This window comes from Panulirus ornatus, chromosome 1 (assembly GCF_036320965.1).
Source record: "Panulirus ornatus isolate Po-2019 chromosome 1, ASM3632096v1, whole genome shotgun sequence".
Classification (NCBI taxonomy): Eukaryota; Metazoa; Arthropoda; class Malacostraca; order Decapoda; family Palinuridae; genus Panulirus; species Panulirus ornatus.
Window position 1 is genome coordinate 57,318,892 of NC_092224.1, and position 23,696 is coordinate 57,342,587.

Here is a 23,696-nt window from a genome sequence, read left to right on the forward strand (position 1 = left end):
ATGAGAGAGCTTGGGAAGTGAGTCAATTGTTGTTCGCTGATGATACAGCGCTGGTGGCTGATTCATGTGAGAAACTGCAGAAGCTGATGACTGAGTTTGGTAAAGTGTGTGGAAGAAGAAAGTTGAGAGTAAATGTGAATAAGAGCAAGGTTATTAGGTACAGTAGGGGTGAGGGTCAAGTCAATTGGGAGGTGAGTTTGAATGGAGAAAAACTGGAGGAAGTGAAGTGTTTTAGATATCTGGGAGTGGATCTGTCAGCGGATGGAACCATGGAAGCGGAAGTGGATCATAGGGTGGGGGAGGGGGCGAAAATTTTGGGAGCCTTGAAAAATGTGTGGAAGTCGAGAACATTATCTCGGAAAGCAAAAATGGGTATGTTTGAGGGAATAGTGGTTCCAACAATGCTGTATGGTTGCGAGGCGTGGGCTATGGATAGAGATGTGCGCAGGAGGATGGATGTGCTGGAAATGAGATGTTTGAGGACAATGTGTGGTGTGAGGTGGTTTGATCGAGTAAGTAACGTAAGGGTAAGAGAGATGTGTGGAAATAAAAAGAGCGTGGTTGAGAGAGCAGAAGAGGGTGTTTTGAAATGGTTTGGGCACATGGAGAGAATGAGTGAGGAGAGATTGACCAAGAGGATATATGTGTCGGAGGTGGAGGGAACGAGGAGAAGAGGGAGACCAAATTGGAGGTGGAAAGATGGAGTGAAAAAGATTTTGTGTGATCGGGGCCTGAACATGCAGGAGGGTGAAAGGAGGGCAAGAAATAGAGTGAATTGGAGTCATGTGGTATACAGGGGTTGACGTGCTGTCAGTGGATTGAAGCAAGGCATGTGAAGCGTCTGGGGTAAACCATGGAAAGCTGTGTAGGTATGTATATTTGCGTGTGTGGACGTGTGTATGTACATGTGTATGGGGGGGGGGGTTGGGCCATTTCTTTCGTCTGTTTCCTTGCGCTACCTCGCAAACGCGGGAGACAGCGACAAAGTATAAAAAAAAAAAAAAAAAAAAAAAAATATATATATTATAGTGTTATACAAACTAGTAGAGTCCAGAATGCAGACAACAGAAAGTAACTTATATATGCCTCAGGGAAAGTAAACAAGTCTAGGACTGGAGTGACAAAGGAGTTGTTTGGTGCTTGTAGTCATTATTCTGTGTATGTTGTTTTGTCAGTGTTATTATCACTGAGGGAGAGGGATGGGTGAATTTAACTATTGAGATGTAATGCATAGGTAAGCTTTTTATTTCTCCTCGGGGCTGGTGTTTGATTACCCAATCATATATATTTCATGTGAAGCTAAACAAATAAAAATCATAAAGTTATCGTACTTCTTTGCCATTTCCCATGTTAGTGAGGTAGGAACAGATATGGAAACAGCCTCATTTTCTAATATTCATTTTCTTGTAGTCATGAATAATGAACTATAATCACAGCTCCCTACCAAAACCAGCACCAACCAATCTTTCTGTTTCCCCTAAACACTTCCTATGGTCTGGTTCAGTCTAGTCGTAGCATGTCAACTCCTTTATACCACATTACTCCAAGTCACACTACCCTGTGCACTTCTTTCACCCTCCTGTGTGTTCAGGCCCCAAGCACTTAAAACCTCTTCCACTCCATCTTTCCATTTCCAGTTTGGCCTACCCCTCCTCCTCATCCCCCCTTCCTCATTTCTGACATATAAACCCTCTCTGTCAATCACTTGTCACTCATCCTCTCCATACGTCTAAACCACTTCTGTACAGCCTGTTCAGCTCACTCAACTGTACTCATTTCCACACCTTTCTCTTACCATATCATTTCTTATCCTATCAACCCTCCTTACACACCATTTCATTTTCAAGACATTCTCCCTCTTCTGTGCTTTCTCATCTAGAGCCGTCAAACACCAATTTTTGCCCTACCAACAACAATAATGACCTCTCGTTTCACATACTCCTCAAAGTGCTGAAAACCTAGGTGCAGTCACCCACCCTACGGCTCACTTAAGGTTCCAATGTTTCTCTTGCTGCCATTTCAACTCCCAATTATCTACAACACTCTACTTCCTCAAGGTTCTCTCCATTCAAACTTACACTCCAGCTTACCAGTCTCTCTCCACTGCTAAACCTAATAACCTTGGTTTTACTCACATTTACTCTCAAATTTCTCTTTCACTAATTCTCCCAAACTCAAATTCCAGCTTCTGAGGTTTCTCACTTGAATCTGCAACCAGCGTCATGTCACACCTGCTCCTCTCTCCATGAGACGAGCAGGTATGCAGTCTGGGAGTAAGTCAGTTGTTGTTTGCTAATGAAATAGAAATGGAGACATATGAAATAGCTAAGGGAAACCATCGAAAAGTCTGTGAAGACTGGTTCTGGATAGGGGGCTGGGGTTTCAGTGCATTATGCATGACTGCCAGAGAATGGAAGCAAATGAATGAAGCCTTTTCTTTGTATGTTCCTGTTGCTACCTTGCTAATGCGGGACACAAAAACAAGTCTGAAAAAATAATTGGATCTACAGTTTTAAGGATTTTGAAAACATTTATTTACTCCCTAATCTGATTCTGAATATTTACAGTATACACACTTTAAGATATGGAAGAGTCAAGGAATACTGGCACATCAAATAATGAATGTCAACATATCAAATCTATAAAACACCCTATTCACAGCCCTAAAGACAACAACTAATGTTGCATTATCTGAATGTATATACATAAACGCAAATTTTTTATCAGCTCCCGACTTTAAAACAGTCAAGGCAAAGGTGTATGGCTCAATTTTCTTGCAGTCATATCCTTGCAATTTGAAAGTTAAGGATCACAATAAAAAAGGCTTGCTACTAAATCACTGAAATAATATTAGAATGCTTCACTTGAAATTCTTCAACCTAATACAGAAATTTCTTGGACTCACTATGACTACCATTATCAACACAGGACTTATCAGGGTAACCATAATCATAGACAATTCCAAATATACTGATTCACATAAAATTAAACCCTCATTAAATATACAATCTGCATAAGCACACTTATGGTAAACACTCATGACCAAATATATAGATAAAACAGTTAATCTACATCAATGATTATTATAAAGGCAAAGATATAAAATGCTCACGAACCTGTACTAGGAAATTTCGCTGAGTGCGAATGTGTTTAAGAAAACCCCAGATGTTGAGGCGACCCTTAGCTCGGATCTGCTGCAGCATAGCATCTAGCACAATATAAGTGCCAGTTCTTCCCACACCAGCACTGAAAAGAGAGTAACAATGTCATTTTAAATCCATATGAATTTGCCAAATGATGATTCCTTACAACCTATGAATATGTTGGGAGGCAACTAAAGAATCTCTCATTCAGATTTTTAAGGCAATACATAACTTTGCAGTTATCATATCATATATCGCTTAAGCATGCCTGTTTAAATTCTTATATTTGAACATATATCTATATGTTTTCATGGTAACTTTAGTACTTGCATACTTCTACTTTTAAAAAAATTTCAATATTGTTAATTGGAAGCATACCTGCAGTGGACTATTATGGGGCCTGCATCGTCTGGGTTAGCTGCAGCAGATTTGCGCACAAACGACAGTACTGGGAGAGGATGGTCTGGGGTGCCATGATCAGGCCAATTGGTGTAATGGTATTGGTATATCATGCGCTCACCTCCACCTGATTTCTTACATTTCACCTGAAAGAATAGATTCCAGAGACATAGTTATGAAATATTACTCTCTTGTATGACTGTTAACTATTAGTTCTAAAAAGAAAAAATAAAACTAAAATAGCCACAAAGATCGGTTATTGTTTTCGTTTTAGATTGTATTCAAACCCACATCCTTTCTTATACAGACACAGAAATAGGACCACTGGCTGAATTATCACAAACTTCCTCAGGTCAAATGCCTTATATCATGCAAATACATCACAGGTGAAATAAAACCTTGTTATTTAAGAATGAGCTGAAAATTGAATCTATTCATTATATTTCAGTTTAGGTAACTATACAGCACTGTTAATGCAATAATCAGGTGCTCCCATTCTCCACCAGCTCCAGGTTACACTGTGAATGAAAAATCACCTTTGGCAATGTTATATTACTAAGAGTACATTCCAAAGGAGTCTACACTTCCTGCTATTGGAAGCATTGCAGCCTTGGGTTGTAGGAGCCTTTAGAAAGGGTTTGGGAACCGTCAAGACTCTTTTGTAGATGTTGGTCCTGGGTAACCATAAATAAATTATTTATTTATCCATTTATTATACTTTATCGCCGTCTCCCGCATTAGTGAGGTAGCGCAAGGAAACAGACGAAAGAATGGCCCAACCCACCCTCATACACATGTATATAAATACATGTCCACACATGCACACATATACATACCTATACATTTCAACATATACATATCTATACATACACAGACTTTTCTTTCTTTCAAACTATTCGCCATTTCCCGCGTTAGCGAGGTAGTGTTAAGAACAGAGAACTGGGCCTTTGAGGGAATATCCTCACCTGGCCCCCTTCTCTGTTCCTTCTTTTGGAAAATTAAAAAAAAATAATGAGAGGGGAGGATTTCCAGCCCCCCGCTCCCTCCCCTCTTAGTCGCCTTCTACAACACGCAGGGAATACGTGGGAAGTATTCTTTCTCCCCTATCCCCAGGGATAACATACACAGACATAAACATATATACACATGTACATAATTCATACTTATTGCCTTTATTCATTCCCGTCGCCACCCCGTCACATGAAATGACAACCCCCTCTCCCCACATGTACACGAGGTAGTGCTAGGAAAAGACAACAAAGGCCACATTCGTTCATGCTCAGTCTCTAGCTGTCATGTATAATGCACCGAAACCACAGCTCCCTTTCCACATCTAAGCCCCACAAAACTTTCCATGGTTTACCCCAGATGCTTCACGTGCCCTGGCTCAATCCACTGACAGCACGTCGACCCCGGTATACCACATCGTTCCAATTCACTCTATTCCTTGCACGCCTTTCACCCTCCTGCATGTTCATACCCCCGATCGCTAAAAATCTTTTTCACTCCATCTTTCCACCTCCAATTTGGTCTCCCACTTCTCCTCATTCCCTCCACCTCTGACACATACATCCTCTTTCTCAATCTTTCCTCACTTATTCTCTCCATGTGTCCAAACCATTTCAAAACACCCTCTTCTGCTCTCTCAACCACACTTTCTATTACCACACCTCTCTCTTACCCTTTCATTACTTACTCGATCAAACCACATCATACCACACATTGTCTTCAAACATCTCATTTCCAACACATCCACCCTCCTCCGCACAACTCTATCTATAGCCCATGCCTCGAAACCATATAACATTGTTGGAACCACTATTCCTTCAAACATACGCATTTTTGCTTTCCAAGATAAGGTTCTTACCTTCCACACATTTTTCAACGCTCCCAGAACTTTCGCCCCCTCCCCCACCCTGTGACTCACTTCCGCTTCCATGGTTCCATCTGCTGCCAAATCCACCCCCAGATATCTAAAACACTTCACTTCCTCCAGTTTTTCTCCATTCAAACTTACCTCCCTATTGACTTGTCCCTCAACCCTACTGTACCTAATAACCTTGCTCTTATAAATAAAATACTGTAATACCCATAAATGAATAACTTCTAAATACTTACGCACTGGCAATCTAATCAGGCCTGTAAGTGATGGCCATACCCCAAGATATGGAAACCTATGGGGATTCTTGACCCAAATAATAAGTTATGGGTTACCTAACCCTGTCTTACCAGTGGTGCTTTACCCCAAGCAAAGTTACTAACTGTTTCACTAACAACCACAGGATAGAAGAATAAAAGAATATTTAAGTAAGATGTGTACCAGCCATCCACACCATGGATCAATCTCAGGAAAGTAATAATCTATTTGTAATTACCCATTTGTGTGCTGAAATGATAGGCACATATAGGATGAGTAAGGAAAGGTTGACAAAGGGGATATATGTGTCAAAGGTGAAGGGAAAAAGGAAAGAGGGAAAACCAAACTGGAGATAGAAGGTTGGAGTTAAAAAGGTTTGAGTGACTTAGCCCAAGCAAAAATATTAACTATTTCACTAACAACCACAAGATAAAAGAATAAAAGAATATTTAAGTGGGATGTGTACTATCCATCCACACCATGGATCAATCTCAGGAAAGTAATAATCTATTTGTAATTCCCCATTTGTGAGCTGAAATGATAGGGACATATGGAGAAAAATGTGTAAGGAAAGGTTGACAAAAGGGGATATATGCATCAAAAGTGAAGGGAACAAGAAGAGGGAAAACCAAACTGGAGATAGAAGGATGGAGTGAAAAAGGTTTTGAGTGACTGGGGACTGAACATGCAAGAGGATGAGAGGCATCTTTAACACTAATGGGTTCCCATCTCTTGGGCTGCCTTTACTCATTCCCGTTGTCACCCCGCCACACATGAAATGACAACCTCCTCCCTCCGCATGTACACGAGGTAACGCTAAGAAAAGACAACAAAGGCCACATTCATTCACACTTAGTCTCTAGCTGTTCACTGTACACATTGTTGATGTCTTAAAATCTTAAGGGTTGTGGTCAGGTCATCCCTCACTCTTCTCTCTTCCAAGACAGATAAATTCAAAACCACTAGCCTTTCTCAATGACTTAGCTCTCTTAATTCTGGTACCATCTTTGTTGCCCTCCTCTGGACCTTCTCTGTGAGTTCTTTGTGCTTCTTTAGGTATAATGACCAAACCTGAGAAGCATGTTCTAGTTTTGACCTTGTATAGGATAGTAAGAGCTTAGTAGATATTTCCTTACCCATAAATCTGAAAGCTATCTAAATATTTGCTAGCTGACAGTTTGTCTCCTAAACAACTGTAATATTGCACTTTGATAACAGGTTTGGGACAATGTTGAATCCCAAGTCCCACATAGAGGATCCTAAGCTTATTTCCTGCTAGATAATCATATTTGGGCCACCTTTTGCTCTGTTCTCTCCTCATTATTTTACATTTACTCAGGTTGAATTTCATTTCCCATGTTTAAGATCTCCAAATAAATTGATGCAATCCTCCTTGCTTTTCACTTCCTCAATAATTTTGCATCATCTACAAACATTCATGCAAGTCATTAATATAGAGCAAGAAGAATAACGGTCCCAGATCTGAATCCTGTAGCATTCTGTCCGTCTCCTCAACTCATTTGGAGTGGGTTCCTCTAACACATGTCTTTTGTGCCCTCCCACTGAAATGACCTACCCAAAAAAGTTTCCCCCTTATTCCTGTCCAGTGATTCAGCATAAAACGCCTCCCATAAATATGGTACAGTGTCAAATGCTTTCAGACAATCCAGATACAGACAAACCACTCAACCCTTCTTATGTTCAGGAACGAACTCCCTCTCTCATACAACTCTAAGATTTTAGCGATACATGACCTTCTTTCGCTAAAACCAAGTTATCTCCCACTTAGCAAATTCTTCCTACATGGAAAGTCATCCACTTGCTTTCTAATATTCTCTTCCAGAACTTTACAAAAAAAAAAAAAAATGCTTGTCAGTGAGACAAGTCCATGGCTTAATGCCTATTCCCAGCCTCCTTTCTTATGTATAGGTATGATATTTGTCCTCTGACATTTCCTGGGCACTTTGCCTCTCTCCAGTGATATCTTGAACAGTAATTCAGGAATTTCATCTAATGCACCACACACACACACACACACACAGACACAGACACATTTTTTTTTCATACTATTCGTCATTTCCCACATTAGTGAGATAGTGTTAAGAACAGAGGACTGAGCCTTTGAGGGAAATCCTCACTTGGCCCCCTTCTCTGTTCCTTCTTTTGGATAATTGAAAACGAGAGGGGAGGATTTCCAGACCCCCGCTCCCTCTGCTTTTAGTCACCTTCTACAACAAACAGGGAATACCTGGAAAGTATTCTTTCTGCGCCTTCCACACATTCTTCATCGCTCCCAGAACCTTTACCCCCTCCCCCACCTTGTGACTGACTTCTGGTTCCATCTGCTGCTAAATCCACTCCCAGATATCTAAAACACTTCACTTCCTCCAATTTTTCTCCATTCAAACTTACCTCCCAATTGACTTGTCCCTCAACCCTATTGAACCTAATAACCTTGCTCCTATTTACATTTACTCTCAGCTTTCTTCTTTCACACACTTTACCAAACTCAGTCACCAACTTTTGCAGTTTCTCATCCAAATCAGCCACCAGTGCTGTATCATCAAGGAACAACAACTGACCCACATCCCAAGCCCTCTCATCCACAACAGACTGCATACTTGGCCCTCTCTCCAAAACTCTTGCATTCATCCCCCTAACAACCCCATCCATAAACAAATCAAACAACCATGGAGACATCATGCACCTCGCCGCAAACCTACATTCACTGGGAACCAATCACTTTCCTCTCTTCCTACTTGTACACATGTCTTACATCCTCAATAAAAACTTTTTACTGCTCCTAGAAACTTACTTCCCACACCATATACTCTTAATACCTTCCACACAGCACCTCTATCAACTCTATCATAAGCCTTCTCCAGATCCATGAATGCTACAAACAAATCATCTGTTTTTCGAAGTATTTCTCATATATTTTTCAAAGCAAACACCTGATCCACACATCTTCTACCACTTCTGAAATCACACTGCTCTTCCCCAGTCTGATGCTCTGCACATGCCTTTACCTTCTCAAGCAATACCCTCCTATATAATTTCCCAGGAATACTCAGCAAACTTATAACTCTGTCTGTACTTTGAACACTCACCTTTATCCCCTTTGCCTTTGTACAATGGCACTATGCATGCATTCCACCAATCCTCAGGCACTTCACCATGAACCAAACATACAGTGAATATCCTCACCAACCAGTCAACAACACAGTCACCCCTTTTTTAATAAATTCCACTGCAATACCATCCAAACATGCCATCATGCCAGCTTTCATCTTTTGCAAAGCTTTCATTACCTCTTCTCTGTTTACTAAACAACTCTCACTGATCATTGATAGCAAGTCAACCACAGTATACCACATCGTTTCAATTCACTGTATTCCTTGCACGCCTTTCACCCTCCTGTATGTTCAGGCTCTGATCGCTCAAAACCTTTTTCACTCCATCCTTCCACCTCCAATTTGGTCTCTCACTTCTCGTTCCCTCCACCTCTGACACATATATCCTCTTTGTCAACCTTTCCTCATTCATTCTCTCCAGATGACCAAACCATTTCAATAAACCCTCTTCTGCTCTCTCAACCACGCCCTTTTTATTACAACACATCTCTCTTATCCTTTCATTTCTTACCTGATCAAACCACCTCACACCACATATATATATATTCTTTATTATTATTATTATACTTTGATGCTGTATCCCGCATTAGCAAGGTAGCTCAAGGAAACAGATGAAAGAATGGCCCACCCCACCTACATACTCATGTATATACATAAATACTCACACACGCACATATGCATACCTGTACACGCACATATGCATACCTGTACATTTCAATGTATACATTCATATATATACACAGTGAGTCAGTTGTTGTTCGCTGATGATACAGCGCTGGTGGCTGATTCATGTGAGAAACTGCAGAAGCTGGTGACTGAGTTTGGTAAAGTGTGTGGAAGAAGAAAGTTGAGAGTAAATGTGAATAAGAGCAAGGTTATTAGGTACAGTAGGGGTGAGGGTCAAGTCAATTGGGAGGTGAGTTTGAATGGAGAAAAACTGGAGGAAGTGAAGTGTTTTAGATATCTGGGAGTGGATCTGTCAGCGGATGGAACCATGGAAGCGGAAGTGGATCATAGGGTGGGGGAGGGGGCGAAAATTTTGGGAGCCTTGAAAAATGTGTGGAAGTCGAGAACATTATCTCGGAAAGCAAAAATGGGTATGTTTGAGGGAATAGTAGTTCCAACAATGTTGTATGGTTGCGAGGCGTGGGCTATGGATAGAGATGTGCGCAGGAGGATGGATGTGCTGGAAATGAGATGTTTGAGGACAATGTGTGGTGTGAGGTGGTTTGATCGAGTAAGTAACGTAAGGGTAAGAGAGATGTGTGGAAATAAAAAGAGCGTGGTTGAGAGAGCAGAAGAGGGTGTTTTGAAATGGTTTGGGCACATGGAGAGAATGAGTGAGGAGAGATTGACCAAGAGGATATATGTGTCGGAGGTGGAGGGAACGAGGAGAAGAGGGAGACCAAATTGGAGGTGGAAAGATGGAGTGAAAAAGATTTTGTGTGATCGGGGCCTGAACATGCAGGAGGGTGAAAGGAGGGCAAGAAATAGAGTGAATTGGATTCATGTGGTATACCGGGGTTGACGTGCTGTCAGTGGATTGAAGCAAGGCATGTGAAGCGTCTGGGGTAAACCATGGAAAGCTGTGTAGGTATGTATATTTGCGTGTGTGGACGTGTGTATGTACATGTGTATGGGGGGGGGGTTGGGCCATTTCTTTCGTCTGTTTCCTTGCGCTACCTCGCAAACGCGGGAGACAGCGACAAAGTATAAAAAAAAAAAAAAAAAAAAAAAAAATATATATATATATATATATATATATATATATATATATATATATATATATATATATATATACACATGTACACATTCACACATGCTGCCTTCATCCATTCCTGCTGCCATCCGGCAACACATGAAATGACACCCCCCTTCCCTCTGCGGACATGCGAGGTAGCGCCAGGAAATGACAACAAAGGCCACATTCGTTCACACTCAGTCTCTAGCTGTCATGTGTAATGCACCGAAACCATGGCTCCCTTTCCACATCCAGGCCCCACAAAACTTTCCACGGTTTACCCCAGATGCTTCACGTGCCCTGGTTCAATCCATTGACAGCATGATGACCCCGGTATAGCACATCGTTCCAATTCACTCTATTCCTTGAGTCCATATATGTATATATATATATATATGTATATATCCTTGAGGATAGGGGAGAAAGAGTACTTCCCACACATTCCTCGCATGTCATAGAAGGCAACTAAAGGGGACGGGAGTGGGGGGCCAGAAACCCTCCCCTCCTTGTATTTTGACTTTCTAAAAGGGGAAACAGAAGAAGGAGTCACGCGGGGAGTGCTCATCCTCCTCGAAGACTCAGACTGGGGTGTCTAAATGTGTGTGGATGTAACCAAGATGAGAAAAAAGGAGAGGTAGGTACTATGTTTGAGGAAAGGAACCTGGACATTTTGGTTCTGAGTGAAACGAAGCTCAAGGGTAAAGGGGAAGAGTGGTTTGGGAATGTCTTGGGAGTAAAGTCAGGGGTTAGTGAGAGGACAAAAGCAAGGGAAGGAGTAGCACTACTCCTGAAACAGGAGTTGTGGGAGTACGTGATGGAGTGTAAGAAAGTAAATTCTAGATTGATATGGGTAAAACTGAAAGTTGATGGAGAGAGATGGGTGATTATTGGTGCATATGCACCTGGGCATGAGAAGAAAGATCATGAGAGGCAAGTGTTTTGGGAGCAGCTGAATGAGTGTGTGAGTGGTTTTGATGCACAAGACCGGGTTATAGTGATGGGTAATTTGAATGCAAAGGTGAGTAATGTGGCAGCTGAGGGAATAATTGGTATACATGGGGTGTTCAGTGTTGTAAATGGAAATGGTGAAGAGCTTGTAGATTTATGTGCTGAAAAAGGACTGGTGATTGGGAATACCTGGTTTAAAAAGCGAGATATACATAAGAATACGTATGTAAGTAGGAGAGATGGCCAGAAAGCGTTATTGGATTACGTGTTAATTGATAGGAGCGCGAAAGAGAGACTTTTGGATGTTAATGTGCTGAGAGGTGCAACTGGAGGGATGTCTGATCATTATCTTGTGGAGGCGAAGGTGAAGATTTGTAGGGGGTTTCAGAAAAGAAGAGAGAATGTAGGGGTGAAGAGAGTGGTGAGAGTAAGTGAGTTTGGGAAGGAGACTTGTGTGAGGAAGTACCAGGAGAGACTGAGTACAGAATGGAAAAAGGTGAGAACAAAGGACGTAAGGGGAGTGGGGGAGGAATGGGATGTATTTAGGGAAGCAGTGATGGCTTGCGCAAAAGATGCTTGTGGCATGAGAAGCGTGGGAGATGGGTTGATTAGAAAGGGTAGTGAGTGGTGGGATGAAGAAGTAAGACTATTAGTGAAAGAGATGAAGAAGTAAGACTATTAGTGAAAGAGAAGAGAGAGGCATTTGGACGATTTTTGCAGGGAAAAAATGCAAATGAATGGGAGATGTATAAAAGAAAGAGGCAGGAGGTCAAGAGAAAGGTGCAAGTGGTGAAAAAGAGGGCAAATGAGAGTTGGGGTGAGAGAGTATCATTAAATTTTAGGGACAATAAAAAGATGTTTTGGAAGGAGGTAAATAAAGTGCGTAAGACAAGGGAGCAAATGGGAACTTCAGGGAAGGGGGCTAATGAGGAGGTGATAACAAGTAGTGGTGATGTGAGAAGGAGATGGAGTGAGTATTTTGAAGGTTTGTTGAATGTGTTTGATGATAAGAGTGGCAGATATAGGGTGTTTTGGTCGAGGTGGTGTGCAAAGTGAGAGGGTTAGGGAAAATGATTCGGTAAATAGAAAAGAGGTAGTAAAAGCTTTGCAGAAGATGAAAGCCGGCAAGGCAGCAGGTTTGGATGGTGCTGCAGTGTATTTATTAAAAAAGGGGGTGACTGTATTGTTGACTGGTTGATAAGGTTATTTAATGTATGTATGATTCATGGTGAGGTGCCTGAAGATTTGCGGAATGCTTGCATAGTGCCATTGTACAAAGGCAAAGGGGATAAGAGTGAGTGCTCAAATTACAGAGGTATAAGTTTGTTGAGTATTCCTGGTAAATTATATAGGAGGGTACTGACTGAGAGGGTGAAGGCATGTACAGAGCATCAGATTGGGGAAGAGCAGTGTGGTTTCAGAAGTGGTAGAGGATGTGTGGATCAGGTGTTTGCTTTGAAGAATGTATGTGAGAAATACTTAGAAAAGCAATTGGATTTGTATGTAGCATTTATGGATCTGGAGAAAGCATATGATAGAGTTGATAGAGATGCTCTGTGGAAGGTATTACGAATATATGGTGTGGGAGGCAAGTTGTTAGAAGCAGTGAAAAGTTTTTATCGAGGATGTAAGGCATGTGTACATATAGGAAGAGAGGAAAGTGAATGGTTCTCAGTGGAATGTAGGTTTGTGGCAGGGGTGTGTGATGTCTCCATGGTTGTTTAATTTGTTTATGGGGTTGTTAGGGAGGTGAATGCAAGAGTTTTGGAAAGAGGGGCAAGTATGCAGTCTGGTGTGGATGAGAGAGCTTGAGAAGTGAGTCAGTTGTTGTTCGCTGATGATACAGTGCTGGTGGCTGATTCATGTGAGAAACTGCAGAAGCTGGTGACTGAGTTTGGTAAAGTGTGTGAAAGAAGAAAGTTAAGAGTAAATGTGAATAAGAGCAAGGTTATTAGGTACAGTAGGGTTGAGCATCAAGTCAATTGGGAGGTAAGTTTGAATGGAGAAAAACTGGAAGAAGTAAAGTGTTTTAGATATCTGGGAGTGGATCTGGCAGCGGATGGAACCATGGAAGCGGAAGTGAATCATAGGGTGGGGGAGGGGGCGAAAATTCTGGGAGCCTTGAAGAATGTTTGGAAGTTGAGAACATTATCTCGGAAAGCAAAAATGGGTATGTTTGAAGGAATAGTGGTTCCAACAATGTTGTATGGTTGCGAGGTATGGGCTATGGATAGAGTTGTGCGCAGGAGGGTGGATGTGCTGGAAATGAGATGTTTGAGGATAATATGTGGTGTGAGGTGGTTTGATCGAGTAAGTAATGTAAGGGTAAGAGAGATGTGTGGAAATAAAAAGAGTGTGGTTGAGAGAGCAGAAGAGGGTGTTTTAAAATGGTTTGGTCACATGGAGAGAATGGGTGAGGAAAGATTGACCAAGAGGATATATGTGTCAGAGGTGGAGGGAACGAGGAGAAGTGGGAGACCAAATTGGAGGTGGAAAGATGGAGTGAAAAAGATTTTGAGTGATCGGGGCCTGAACATGCAGGAGGGTGAAAGGCGTGCAAGGAATAGAGTAAATTGGAACGATGTGGTATACTGGGGTCGACGTGCTGTCAATGGATTGAACTGGGGCATGTGAAGTGTCTGGGGTAAACCATGGAAAGTTGTGTGGGGCCTCGATGTGGAAAGGGAGCTGTGGTTTCGGTGCATTATTACATGACAGCTAGAGACTGAGTGTGAACAAATGGGGCCTTTGTTGTCTTTTCCTAACACTACTTCGCACACATGAGGGGGGAGGGGGCTGTTATTCTGTGTGTGGCGATGGGAATAAATAAAGGCAGACAGTATGAATTATGTACATTTGTATATATGTATATGTCTGTGTGTGTATGTATATATGTACATTGAGATGTATAGGTATGTATATTTGCATGTGTGGACGTGTATGTATATACATGTGTATGTGGGTGGGTTGGGCCATTCTTTCGTCTGTTTCCTTGCGCTACCTCGCTAACGCAGGAGACTCCCATGTTTGCGAGGTAGCGCAAGGAAACAGACAAAAGAAATAAATATATATATATTTTTTTCATACTATTCGCCATTTCCCGTGTTAGCAAGGTAGCGTTAAGAACAGAGGACTGGACCTTTGAGGGAATATCCTCACCTGGCCCCCTTCTCTGTTCCTTCTTTTGGAAAATTAAAAAAAACTGAGAGGGGAGGATTTCCAGCCCCCTGCTCCCTTCCCTTTTAGTCGCCTTCTACGACACACAGGGAATACGTGGAAAGCATTCTTTCTCCCCTATCCCCAGGGAAAATAATATACAGAGGTATAAGTTTGTTGAGTATTCCTGGTAAATTATATAGGGAGGGTATTGACTGAGACGGGTGAAGGCATGTACAGAGCATCAGATTGGGGAAGAGCAGTGTGGTTTCAGAAGTGGTAGAGGATGTGTGGATCAGGTGTTTGCTTTGAAGAATGTATGTGAGAAATACTTAGAAAAGCAAATGGATTTGTATGTAGCATTTATGGATCTGGAGAAAGCATATGATAGAGTTGATAGAGATGCTCTGTGGAAGGTATTACGAATATATGGTGTGGGAGGCAAGTTGTTAGAAGCAGTGAAAAGTTTTTATCGAGGATGTAAGGCATGTGTACATATAGGAAGAGAGGAAAGTGAATGGTTCTCAGTGAATGTAGGTTTGTGGCAGGGGTGTGTGATGTCTCCATGGTTGTTTAATTTGTTTATGATGGGGTTGTTAGGGAGGTGAATGCAAGAGTTTTGGAAAGAGGGGCAAGTATGCAGTCTGGTGTGGATGAGAGAGCTTGAGAAGTGAGTCAGTTGTTGTTCGCTGATGATACAGTGCTGGTGGCTGATTCATGTGAGAAACTGCAGAAGCTGGTGACTGAGTTTGGTAAAGTGTGTGAAAGAAGAAAGTTAAGAGTAAATGTGAATAAGAGCAAGGTTATTAGGTACAGTAGGGTTGAGCATCAAGTCAATTGGGAGGTAAGTTTGAATGGAGAAAAACTGGAAGAAGTAAAGTGTTTTAGATATCTGGGAGTGGATCTGGCAGCGGATGGAACCATGGAAGCGGAAGTGAATCATAGGGTGGGGGAGGGGGCGAAAATTCTGGGAGCCTTGAAGAATGTTTGGAAGTTGAGAACATTATCTCGGAAAGCAAAAATGGGTATGTTTGAAGGAATAGTGGTTCCAACAATGTTGTATGGTTGCGAGGTATGGGCTATGGATAGAGTTGTGCGCAGGAGGGTGGATGTGCTGGAAATGAGATGTTTGAGGATAATATGTGGTGTGAGGTGGTTTGATCGAGTAAGTAATGTAAGGGTAAGAGAGATGTGTGGAAATAAAAAGAGTGTGGTTGAGAGAGCAGAAGAGGGTGTTTTAAATGGTTTGGTCACATGGAGAGAATGGGTGAGGAAAGATTGACCAAGAGGATATATGTGTCAGAGGTGGAGGGAACAAGGAGAAGTGGGAGACCAAATTGGAGGTGGAAAGATGGAGTGAAAAAGATTTTGAGTGATCGGGGCCTGAACATGCAGGAGGGTGAAAGGCATGCAAGGAATAGAGTAAATTGGAACGATGTGGTATACTGGGGTCGACGTGCTGTCAATGGATTGAACTGGGGCATGTGAAGTGTCTGGGGTAAACCATGGAAAGTTGTGTGGGGCCTCGATGTGGAAAGGGAGCTGTGGTTTCGGTGCATTATTACATGACAGCTAGAGACTGAGTGTGAACAAATGGGGCCTTTGTTGTCTTTTCCTAAAACTACTTCGCACACATGAGGGGGGAGGGGGCTGTTATTCTGTGTGTGGCGATGGGAATGAATAAAGGCAGACAGTATGAATTATGTACATTTGTATATATGTATATGTCTGTGTGTGTATGTATATATGTACATTGAGATGTATAGGTATGTATATTTGCATGTGTGGACGTGTATGTATATACATGTGTATGTGGGTGGGCTGGGCCATTCTTTCGTCTGTTTCCTTGCGCTACCTCGCTAACGCAGGAGACTCCCATGTTTGCGAGGTAGCGCAAGGAAACAGACAAAAGAAATAAATATATATATTTTTTTTTCATACTATTCGCCATTTCCCGTGTTAGCAAGGTAGCGTTAAGAACAGAGGACTGGACCTTTGAGGGAATATCCTCACCTGGCCCCCTTCTCTGTTCCTTCTTTTGGAAAATTAAAAAAAACTGAGAGGGGAGGATTTCCAGCCCCCTGCTCCCTTCCCTTTTAGTCGCCTTCTACGACACGCAGGGAATACGTGGAAAGCATTCTTTCTCCCCTATCCCCAGGGAAAATAATATACAGAGGTATAAGTTTGTTGAGTATTCCTGGTAAATTATATAGGGGGGTATTGACTGAGACGGTGAAGGCATGTACAGAGCATCAGATTAGGGAAGAGCAGTGTGGTTTCAGAAGTGGTAGAGGATGTGTGGATCAGGTGTTTGCTTTGAAGAATGTATGTGAGAAATACTTAGAAAAGCAAATGGATTTGTATGTAGCATTTATGGATCTGGAGAAGGCATATGATAGAGTTGATAGAGATGCTCTGTGGAAGGTATTAAGAATATATGGTGTGGGAGGCAAGTTGTTAGAAGCAGTGAAAAGTTTTTATCGAGGATGTACGGCATGTGTATGTGTAGGAAGAGAGGAAAGTGATTGGTTCTCAGTGAATGTAGGTTTGCGGCAGGGGTGTGTGATGTCTCCATGGTTGTTTAATTTGTTTATGGATGGGGTTGTTAGGGAGGTGAATGCAAGAGTTTTGGAAAGAGGGGCAAGTATGAAGTCTGTTGGGGATGAGAGAGCTTGGGAAGTGAGTCAGTTGTTGTTTGCTGATGATACAGCACTGGTGGCTGATTCATGTGAGAAACTGCAGAAGCTGGTGACTGAGTTTGGTAAAGTGTGTGAAAGAAAAAAGTTAAGAGTAAATGTGAATAAGAGCAAGGTTATTAGGTACAGTAGGGTTGAGGGTCAAGTCAATTGGGAGGTGAGTTTGAATGGAGAAAAACTGGAGGAAGTGAAGTGTTTTAGATATCTGGGAGTGGATCTGGCAGCGGATGGAACCATGGAAGCGGAAGTGGATCATAGGGTGGGGGAGGGGGCGAAAATTCTGGGAGCCTTGAAGAATGTGTGGAAGTCGAGAACATTATCTCGGAAAGCAAAAATGGGTATGTTTGAAGGAATAGTGGTTCCAACAACGTTGTATGGTTGCGAGGCGTGGGCTATGGATAGAGTTGTGTGCAGGAGGATGGATGTGCTGGAAATGAGATGTTTGAGGACAATGTGTGGTGTGAGGTGGTTTGATCGAGTAAGTAACGTAAGGGTAAGAGAGATGTGTGGAAATAAAAAGAGCGTGGTTGAGAGAGCAGAAGAGGGTGTTTTGAAATGGTTTGGGCACATGGAGAGAATGAGTGAGGAAAGATTGACCAAGAGGATATATGTGTCGGAGGTGGAGGGAACGAGGAGAAGAGGGAGACCAAATTGGAGGTGGAAAGGAGTGAAAAAGATTTTGTGTGATCGGGGCCTGAACATGCAGGAGGGTGAAAGGAGGGCAAGGAATAGAGTGAATTGGAGCGATGTGGTATACTGGGGTTGACGTGCTGTCAGTGGATTGAATCGGGGCATGTGAAGCGTCTGGGGTAAACCATGGAAAGCTGTGTAGGTATGTATATTTTGCATGTGTGGACGTATGTATATACATGTGTATGGGGGTGGGTTGGGCCATTTCTTTCGTCTGTTTCCTTGTGCTACCTCGCAAACTGCGGGAGACAGCGGCAAAAAAAAAAAAAAAAAAAAAAAAAAAAATTATTTTGCTCTGTCGCTGTATCCTGCGTTTGCAAGGTAGCGCAAGGAAACAGATGAAAGAAATGGCCCAACCCACCCCCATACACATGTATATACATACACGTCCACACATGCAAATATACATACCTATACATCTCAATGTACACATATATATACACACACAGATATATACACATGTACATAATTCATACTGTCTGCCTTTATTTATTCCCATCGCCACCTCGCCACACATGGAATACCATCCCCCTACCCCCTCATGTGTGCGAGGTAGCGCTAGGAAAAGACAACAAAGGCCCCATTCGTTCACACTCAGTCTCTAGCTGTCATGCAATAATGCCCGAAACCACAGCTCCCTTTCCACATCCAGGCCCCACAGAACTTTCCATGGTTTACCCCAGACGCTTCACATGCCCTGATTCAATCCACCGACAGCATGTCGACCACGGTATACCACATCGATCCAATTCACTCTCTTTCTTGCCCGCCTTTCACCCTCCTGAATGTTCAGGCCCCGATCACTCAAAATCTTTTTCACTCCATCTTTCCACCTCCAATTTGGTCTCCCACTTCTCGTTCCTTCCACCTCTGACACATACATCCTCTTGGTCAATCTTTCCTCACTCATTCTTTCCATGTGACCAAACCATTTCAAAATACCCTCTTCTGCTCTCTCAACCACACCCTTTTTATATCCACACATCTCTCTTACCCTATTATTACTTGATCGCTGGGGATGGGGAGAAAGGATGCTTCAAACCTATTACCCGCACGTTGCAGAAGGCAATTAAAGGGGGTGTGAGTGCGGGCTAAAACCCTTCTCTTCTTGTATTTCAATTTCTAAAAAGGGAAACAGAAGAGGAGTCAAACGGGGCATGCTCATCCTCCTTGAATGATCAGATTGGGGTGCCTGAATGTGTGGATGTAACCAAGATGAGAAGAAAGGAGAGATAGGTAGCATGTTTGAGGAAAGAAACCTGGAAGTTCCGACTCTGAGTACACAAAGCTCAAGGGTAAAGGGGAAGAATGGTTTGGAAAAGTCTTGGAAGTAAAGTCAGGGGTTGGTAAGAGGACAAGAGATATGGAAAGAGTAACACTACTCCTGAAGTAGAAATTGTGGGAGTGGGTGACAGAGTATAAGAAAAAGAATTCTAGATTTGCAGTGGGTAAAACTGAAAGAGGATGGCAAGAGATGGGTGATTATTAGTGCTTATGCACCTGGTCATGAGAAGAAAGATCATGAGAGGCAAGTGTTTAGGTAGCAGCTGAGTGAGTGTGAGAGTAGCTTTGGTACACGAGACTAGGCATTGGTGATGGGCGATATAAATGCGACGGTGAATAATGTGGCAACTGAGGATATAAATGATGTACATGGGGTATTCAGTGTTGTGAATGGAAATGGTGAAGAGCTTGTGGCTTTGTGTGCTAAAAAAAGATTGGCAATTGGGAATACCTAGATTAAAAAGAAAGATATACATAAGTATATGTATGTGAGTAAGAGAGAGATGGTCAAAGGGCATTATTACAGTACATATCAATTGATAAGCATGTAAAAGAAAGACTTTTGGATGTTAATGTGCTGAGATGGGCAGCTGGTGGGATGTCTGATCACTATCTTGTGGAGGCGAAGGTGAAGAGGAAATGGGGAGAAGAGAGTTGTGAGAGTAAGTGAGCTTGGAAAGGAGACCGTGTGCGAGGAAGTACCAGGAAAGATTGAGCGTAGAATGGCAAAGGGTGAGAGCAAATGACGTGAGGGGAGTGGGTGAGGAATGGGATGTATTTAGGGAAGCAGTGATGGCATGTGCAAAAGATGCATGTGGTATGAGAAAGGTGGGAGGTAGGCAGATTAGAAAGGGTATTGAGTGGTGGGGTGAAGTAAAGTTGTTAGTTAAAGAGAAAAGACAGGCATTTGGATGATACCAGGAAGGAGTGCATATGAATGGGAGATGTATAGAAGAAAGTGGCTGGTCAAAAGGAAGGTGCAAGGATTGAAAATGAGAGCTGGGGTAAGAGAGGATCATTAAACTTTACAGAGAATAAAAAGATGTTTTGGAAGGAGGTAAATAACATGCGCTGCCTTGCTGAGCACTCATCTTGATCCCCTTTGCCTTTGTAGAATTGCTCTATGCATGCATTCCACCAATCCTCAAAAATTTCATCATTATCCATACATACACTGAATATCTTTCCCAACCAATCAACAACACAGTCACCCCCTTTCTTAATGAATTTAACTGCAATACCATCCAAACTCACCACCTTGCTGGATTTCATCTTCTGCAAGTCTTTCACCACCTCCTCTCTTTTAACCGAACCACTCTCCCTGACTCTCTCACCTTGCACACCAACCTGACCAAAACACTCTACATCTGCCAGTCTATCATCAAACACATTCAACAAACCTTCAAAATACTCACTCCATCTCCTCACTTCATCACTATCTGCTAGCACTTCCCCCTTGCCCCCTCCACCGATGTTCTCACTTGTACTCGTCTTTTGCATGTTACTTACCTCCTTCCAAAACATTTTTTTATTCTTCCTAAAGTTTAATGATACTCTCTGACCCCAACTCTCATTTGAGTTGAAATAATTTGGACATAGTGAGAGAATGAGTGACGAAAAGTTGACAAAGAGGATATGTGTGTATGATGTGGCAGGAACAAGAAGCGGGAGACCAAATTGGAGGTGGAACGATAAGAGTGAAAAACATTTTGAGCAACTGGGGCCTGAACATAAAGGAGGGTGAGAGGTGTGCAAGGAATAATGTGAAATGGAACGATGTGGTATACCGGGGTCGTCATGCTGTCAATGGAATGCACAAGGGCATGTGAAACATCTGGAGTAAACCATGGAAAGGTCAGTGAAGCCAGGATGTGGATAGGGAGCTGTGATTTTGGTGCATCACATGACAGCTAAGGACTGAATGTGAACAATGAAGCCTTTTTTGTCCGTTTTCCTGGCCCTACCTCGTTGAAGTGAGGGGTAGTGCTGTTGTTTCCTGTTGGGTGGGGTAGCGCCAGGAATGGATGAAGGCATGCAAATATGAATATGTATGTGTATATATGTATATGTCTGTGTATGTGTATGTATATGTGCGAACAAGTATAATAAAAGAATAAATAAAAAATGTACATGTGCGAGTATGGGTATCTATGTATATAAATATATGTATATGAGTGGATAGGCCGTTCTTCATCTGTTTCCTGGGGCTACCTCGCTGAAGTGGGAAATGATCCAGTATAACATAATAAGTGCACATTAATTGTGATGGAAGGCATGCATAACATCAATCTTACTCTGGACTTTTAAACATTTTCATGTCCTTTACGGTTCACTTATCATTATGCAATAAATCTATTACATCTGAGGAGCTTGATTCCATCCTACAGGCTTCAGACAATAAATATCTCACCATAATCTATTTTCATTTTTCTTTATATTTTCTTCCCTGCAAGCAGATGCTGCTTTTAAGAAATAATATTGTCCAATTTGGAAACTTTATGGTTTTGTATTGATAATGAAGTAGTAAAGAAAGACCAGTTTTCATATCTGGAAAAATGAAACTCCTCAGGAATACAGAGGAAAATTAATTTTGCAGTCAAAACATTAACATTAAATGAACTTCCATTCAGCATGAGGTATTTTACCATTATATTATCAGGAATCATTAAAATTCAGTTCCTCGCCCTATATTTTCAACATACTAGCAAAGACCTATGTTTAGGATAAAGATGATTTTAATTGCAAGAGAGAATTATCTGGCAAGAAAAAGGGTAAAATATACTGGTGTAATACATCACAAACTGATAATACTTAATAATAAATACCTATAACTAGGAAAGCAACGAACAAGGAACAGGCTTTGACAGAAAGCAAGACAAGCACTAGAGTGAATGCCACCATGCATTCATTCCTCCACCACTTCTGGATGAGATACAACACATTTGAATATAATAAGTGTATTGTAGTATTCTATTTTCACTGTATTCGCTATTTCCCATGATAATGCATTAACACCAGGAACAGAAACAGAACAGTCTAATTTGCTCACATCCACCTTATAGCTGTCATGCATAATACACTAACACCAAAACCCCCTGTCCACAGCCATGCCTCTGATTACTTTATGTGCCCTGGTTCAGCCCACTAACAACACATCCCCAAAAACCACATCACTCCAATTTACACTGACCTATGCATGCCTCATATCTTCCTGCATGTTCAGACCTTAATCACTCAAAGCATTTTCATTCCAACCTTTGATCTCATCTTCAGTCCACACCTCCTTCCTGTTCCCTCCATTTCTGACATGTACATCCTGTTATTAATAACCTCTCTATACAGTAGAGAGAGGGAGTTTTACCCTCATGGAGCCCCATTCTTATTTCCCTCATCTTCACAAATTCACACCATTTCAGCACCACCTGTTCATTTCTCTCAATCACACCAGAACCTCTCTCTTCTCTTGTCATTCCTTATTTGATTAACCTTCGTCACATGATTTTCATTTCTAAAACATCTATCTTCTGTACAATTGTAAGTACAGCCCAAGAATCACATTCATACAGCACTGGTGGGAATGCTATACATTCAAACATACCTATTTTTGCTTTCATACATACTGACATCTCTTTTCATACACTCTTCAGTGAAATTATTTGCACTCTTCCCATCTTATGGTTCAGTTTCACTTCCATTCTTCCATCTACTGTCATGTCCACTCCTAGGCACCTAAAACACTTTAACTTCCTCCAGGCTCTCTCTATTCAAACTAACATGTCACTTGCCCCTGCTAAACCTCATTACCTTTCATTATTTATATTAAGTCTAAACTTGCTCTTTTCACACACACTATCCTAACCTCCAACACCAGGTTCTTCAGTTTCTTACTTGAGTTTGCCAACAGAGCCATGTCATCTGCAAATGGCAACTGACTCTCCTCCCAGTAACCCAACTTCCAAAAAACTGCAAACTTATCCCTCTCTCCAATTTTCTCATGTTTATCTCCTCTACACCTAATCCATACAAAGACTTGAAAAAACTCTTTATTGCTTCTAGAAGCTTTTCTCCTACATTGTGGCATCTTCCACAAAGAATCCATCAACCCTATCATGCACTCCTTCACATCTATAGAGGAGGCAGTGATGGTTTGCGCAAGGAATGCTTGTGACATGAGAAGTGTGGGAGGTGGGCAGACTAGAAAGGGTAGTGAGTGGTGGGATGAAGAAGTAAGATTATTAGTGAAAGAGAAGAGAGAGGCATTTGGACGATTTTTGCAGGGAAATAACGCAAATGACTGGGAGATGTATAAAAGAAAGAGGCAAGAGGTCAAGAGAAAGGTGCAAGAGGTGAAAAAGAGGGCAAATGAGA

The 23,696-nt window shown here is 41.9% G+C and overlaps 1 protein-coding gene across 2 annotated transcripts in view; it reads right to left on the minus strand.

The window, feature by feature from the left end:
* The window catches only part of Ptp99A (Protein tyrosine phosphatase 99A), a 1,440,930-nt gene that overhangs the window by 74,906 nt on the left and 1,342,328 nt on the right, over positions 1-23,696 (minus strand). For both annotated transcript variants that reach the window (XM_071662728.1, XM_071662717.1), the window contains 2 exons: positions 3,522-3,688; positions 3,117-3,246 (listed from right to left, as the gene is read on the minus strand). In XM_071662728.1, coding sequence (XP_071518829.1) covers positions 3,117-3,246; positions 3,522-3,688 — 297 coding nt within the window. The remainder of the gene's footprint in view (positions 1-3,116; positions 3,247-3,521; positions 3,689-23,696) is intronic.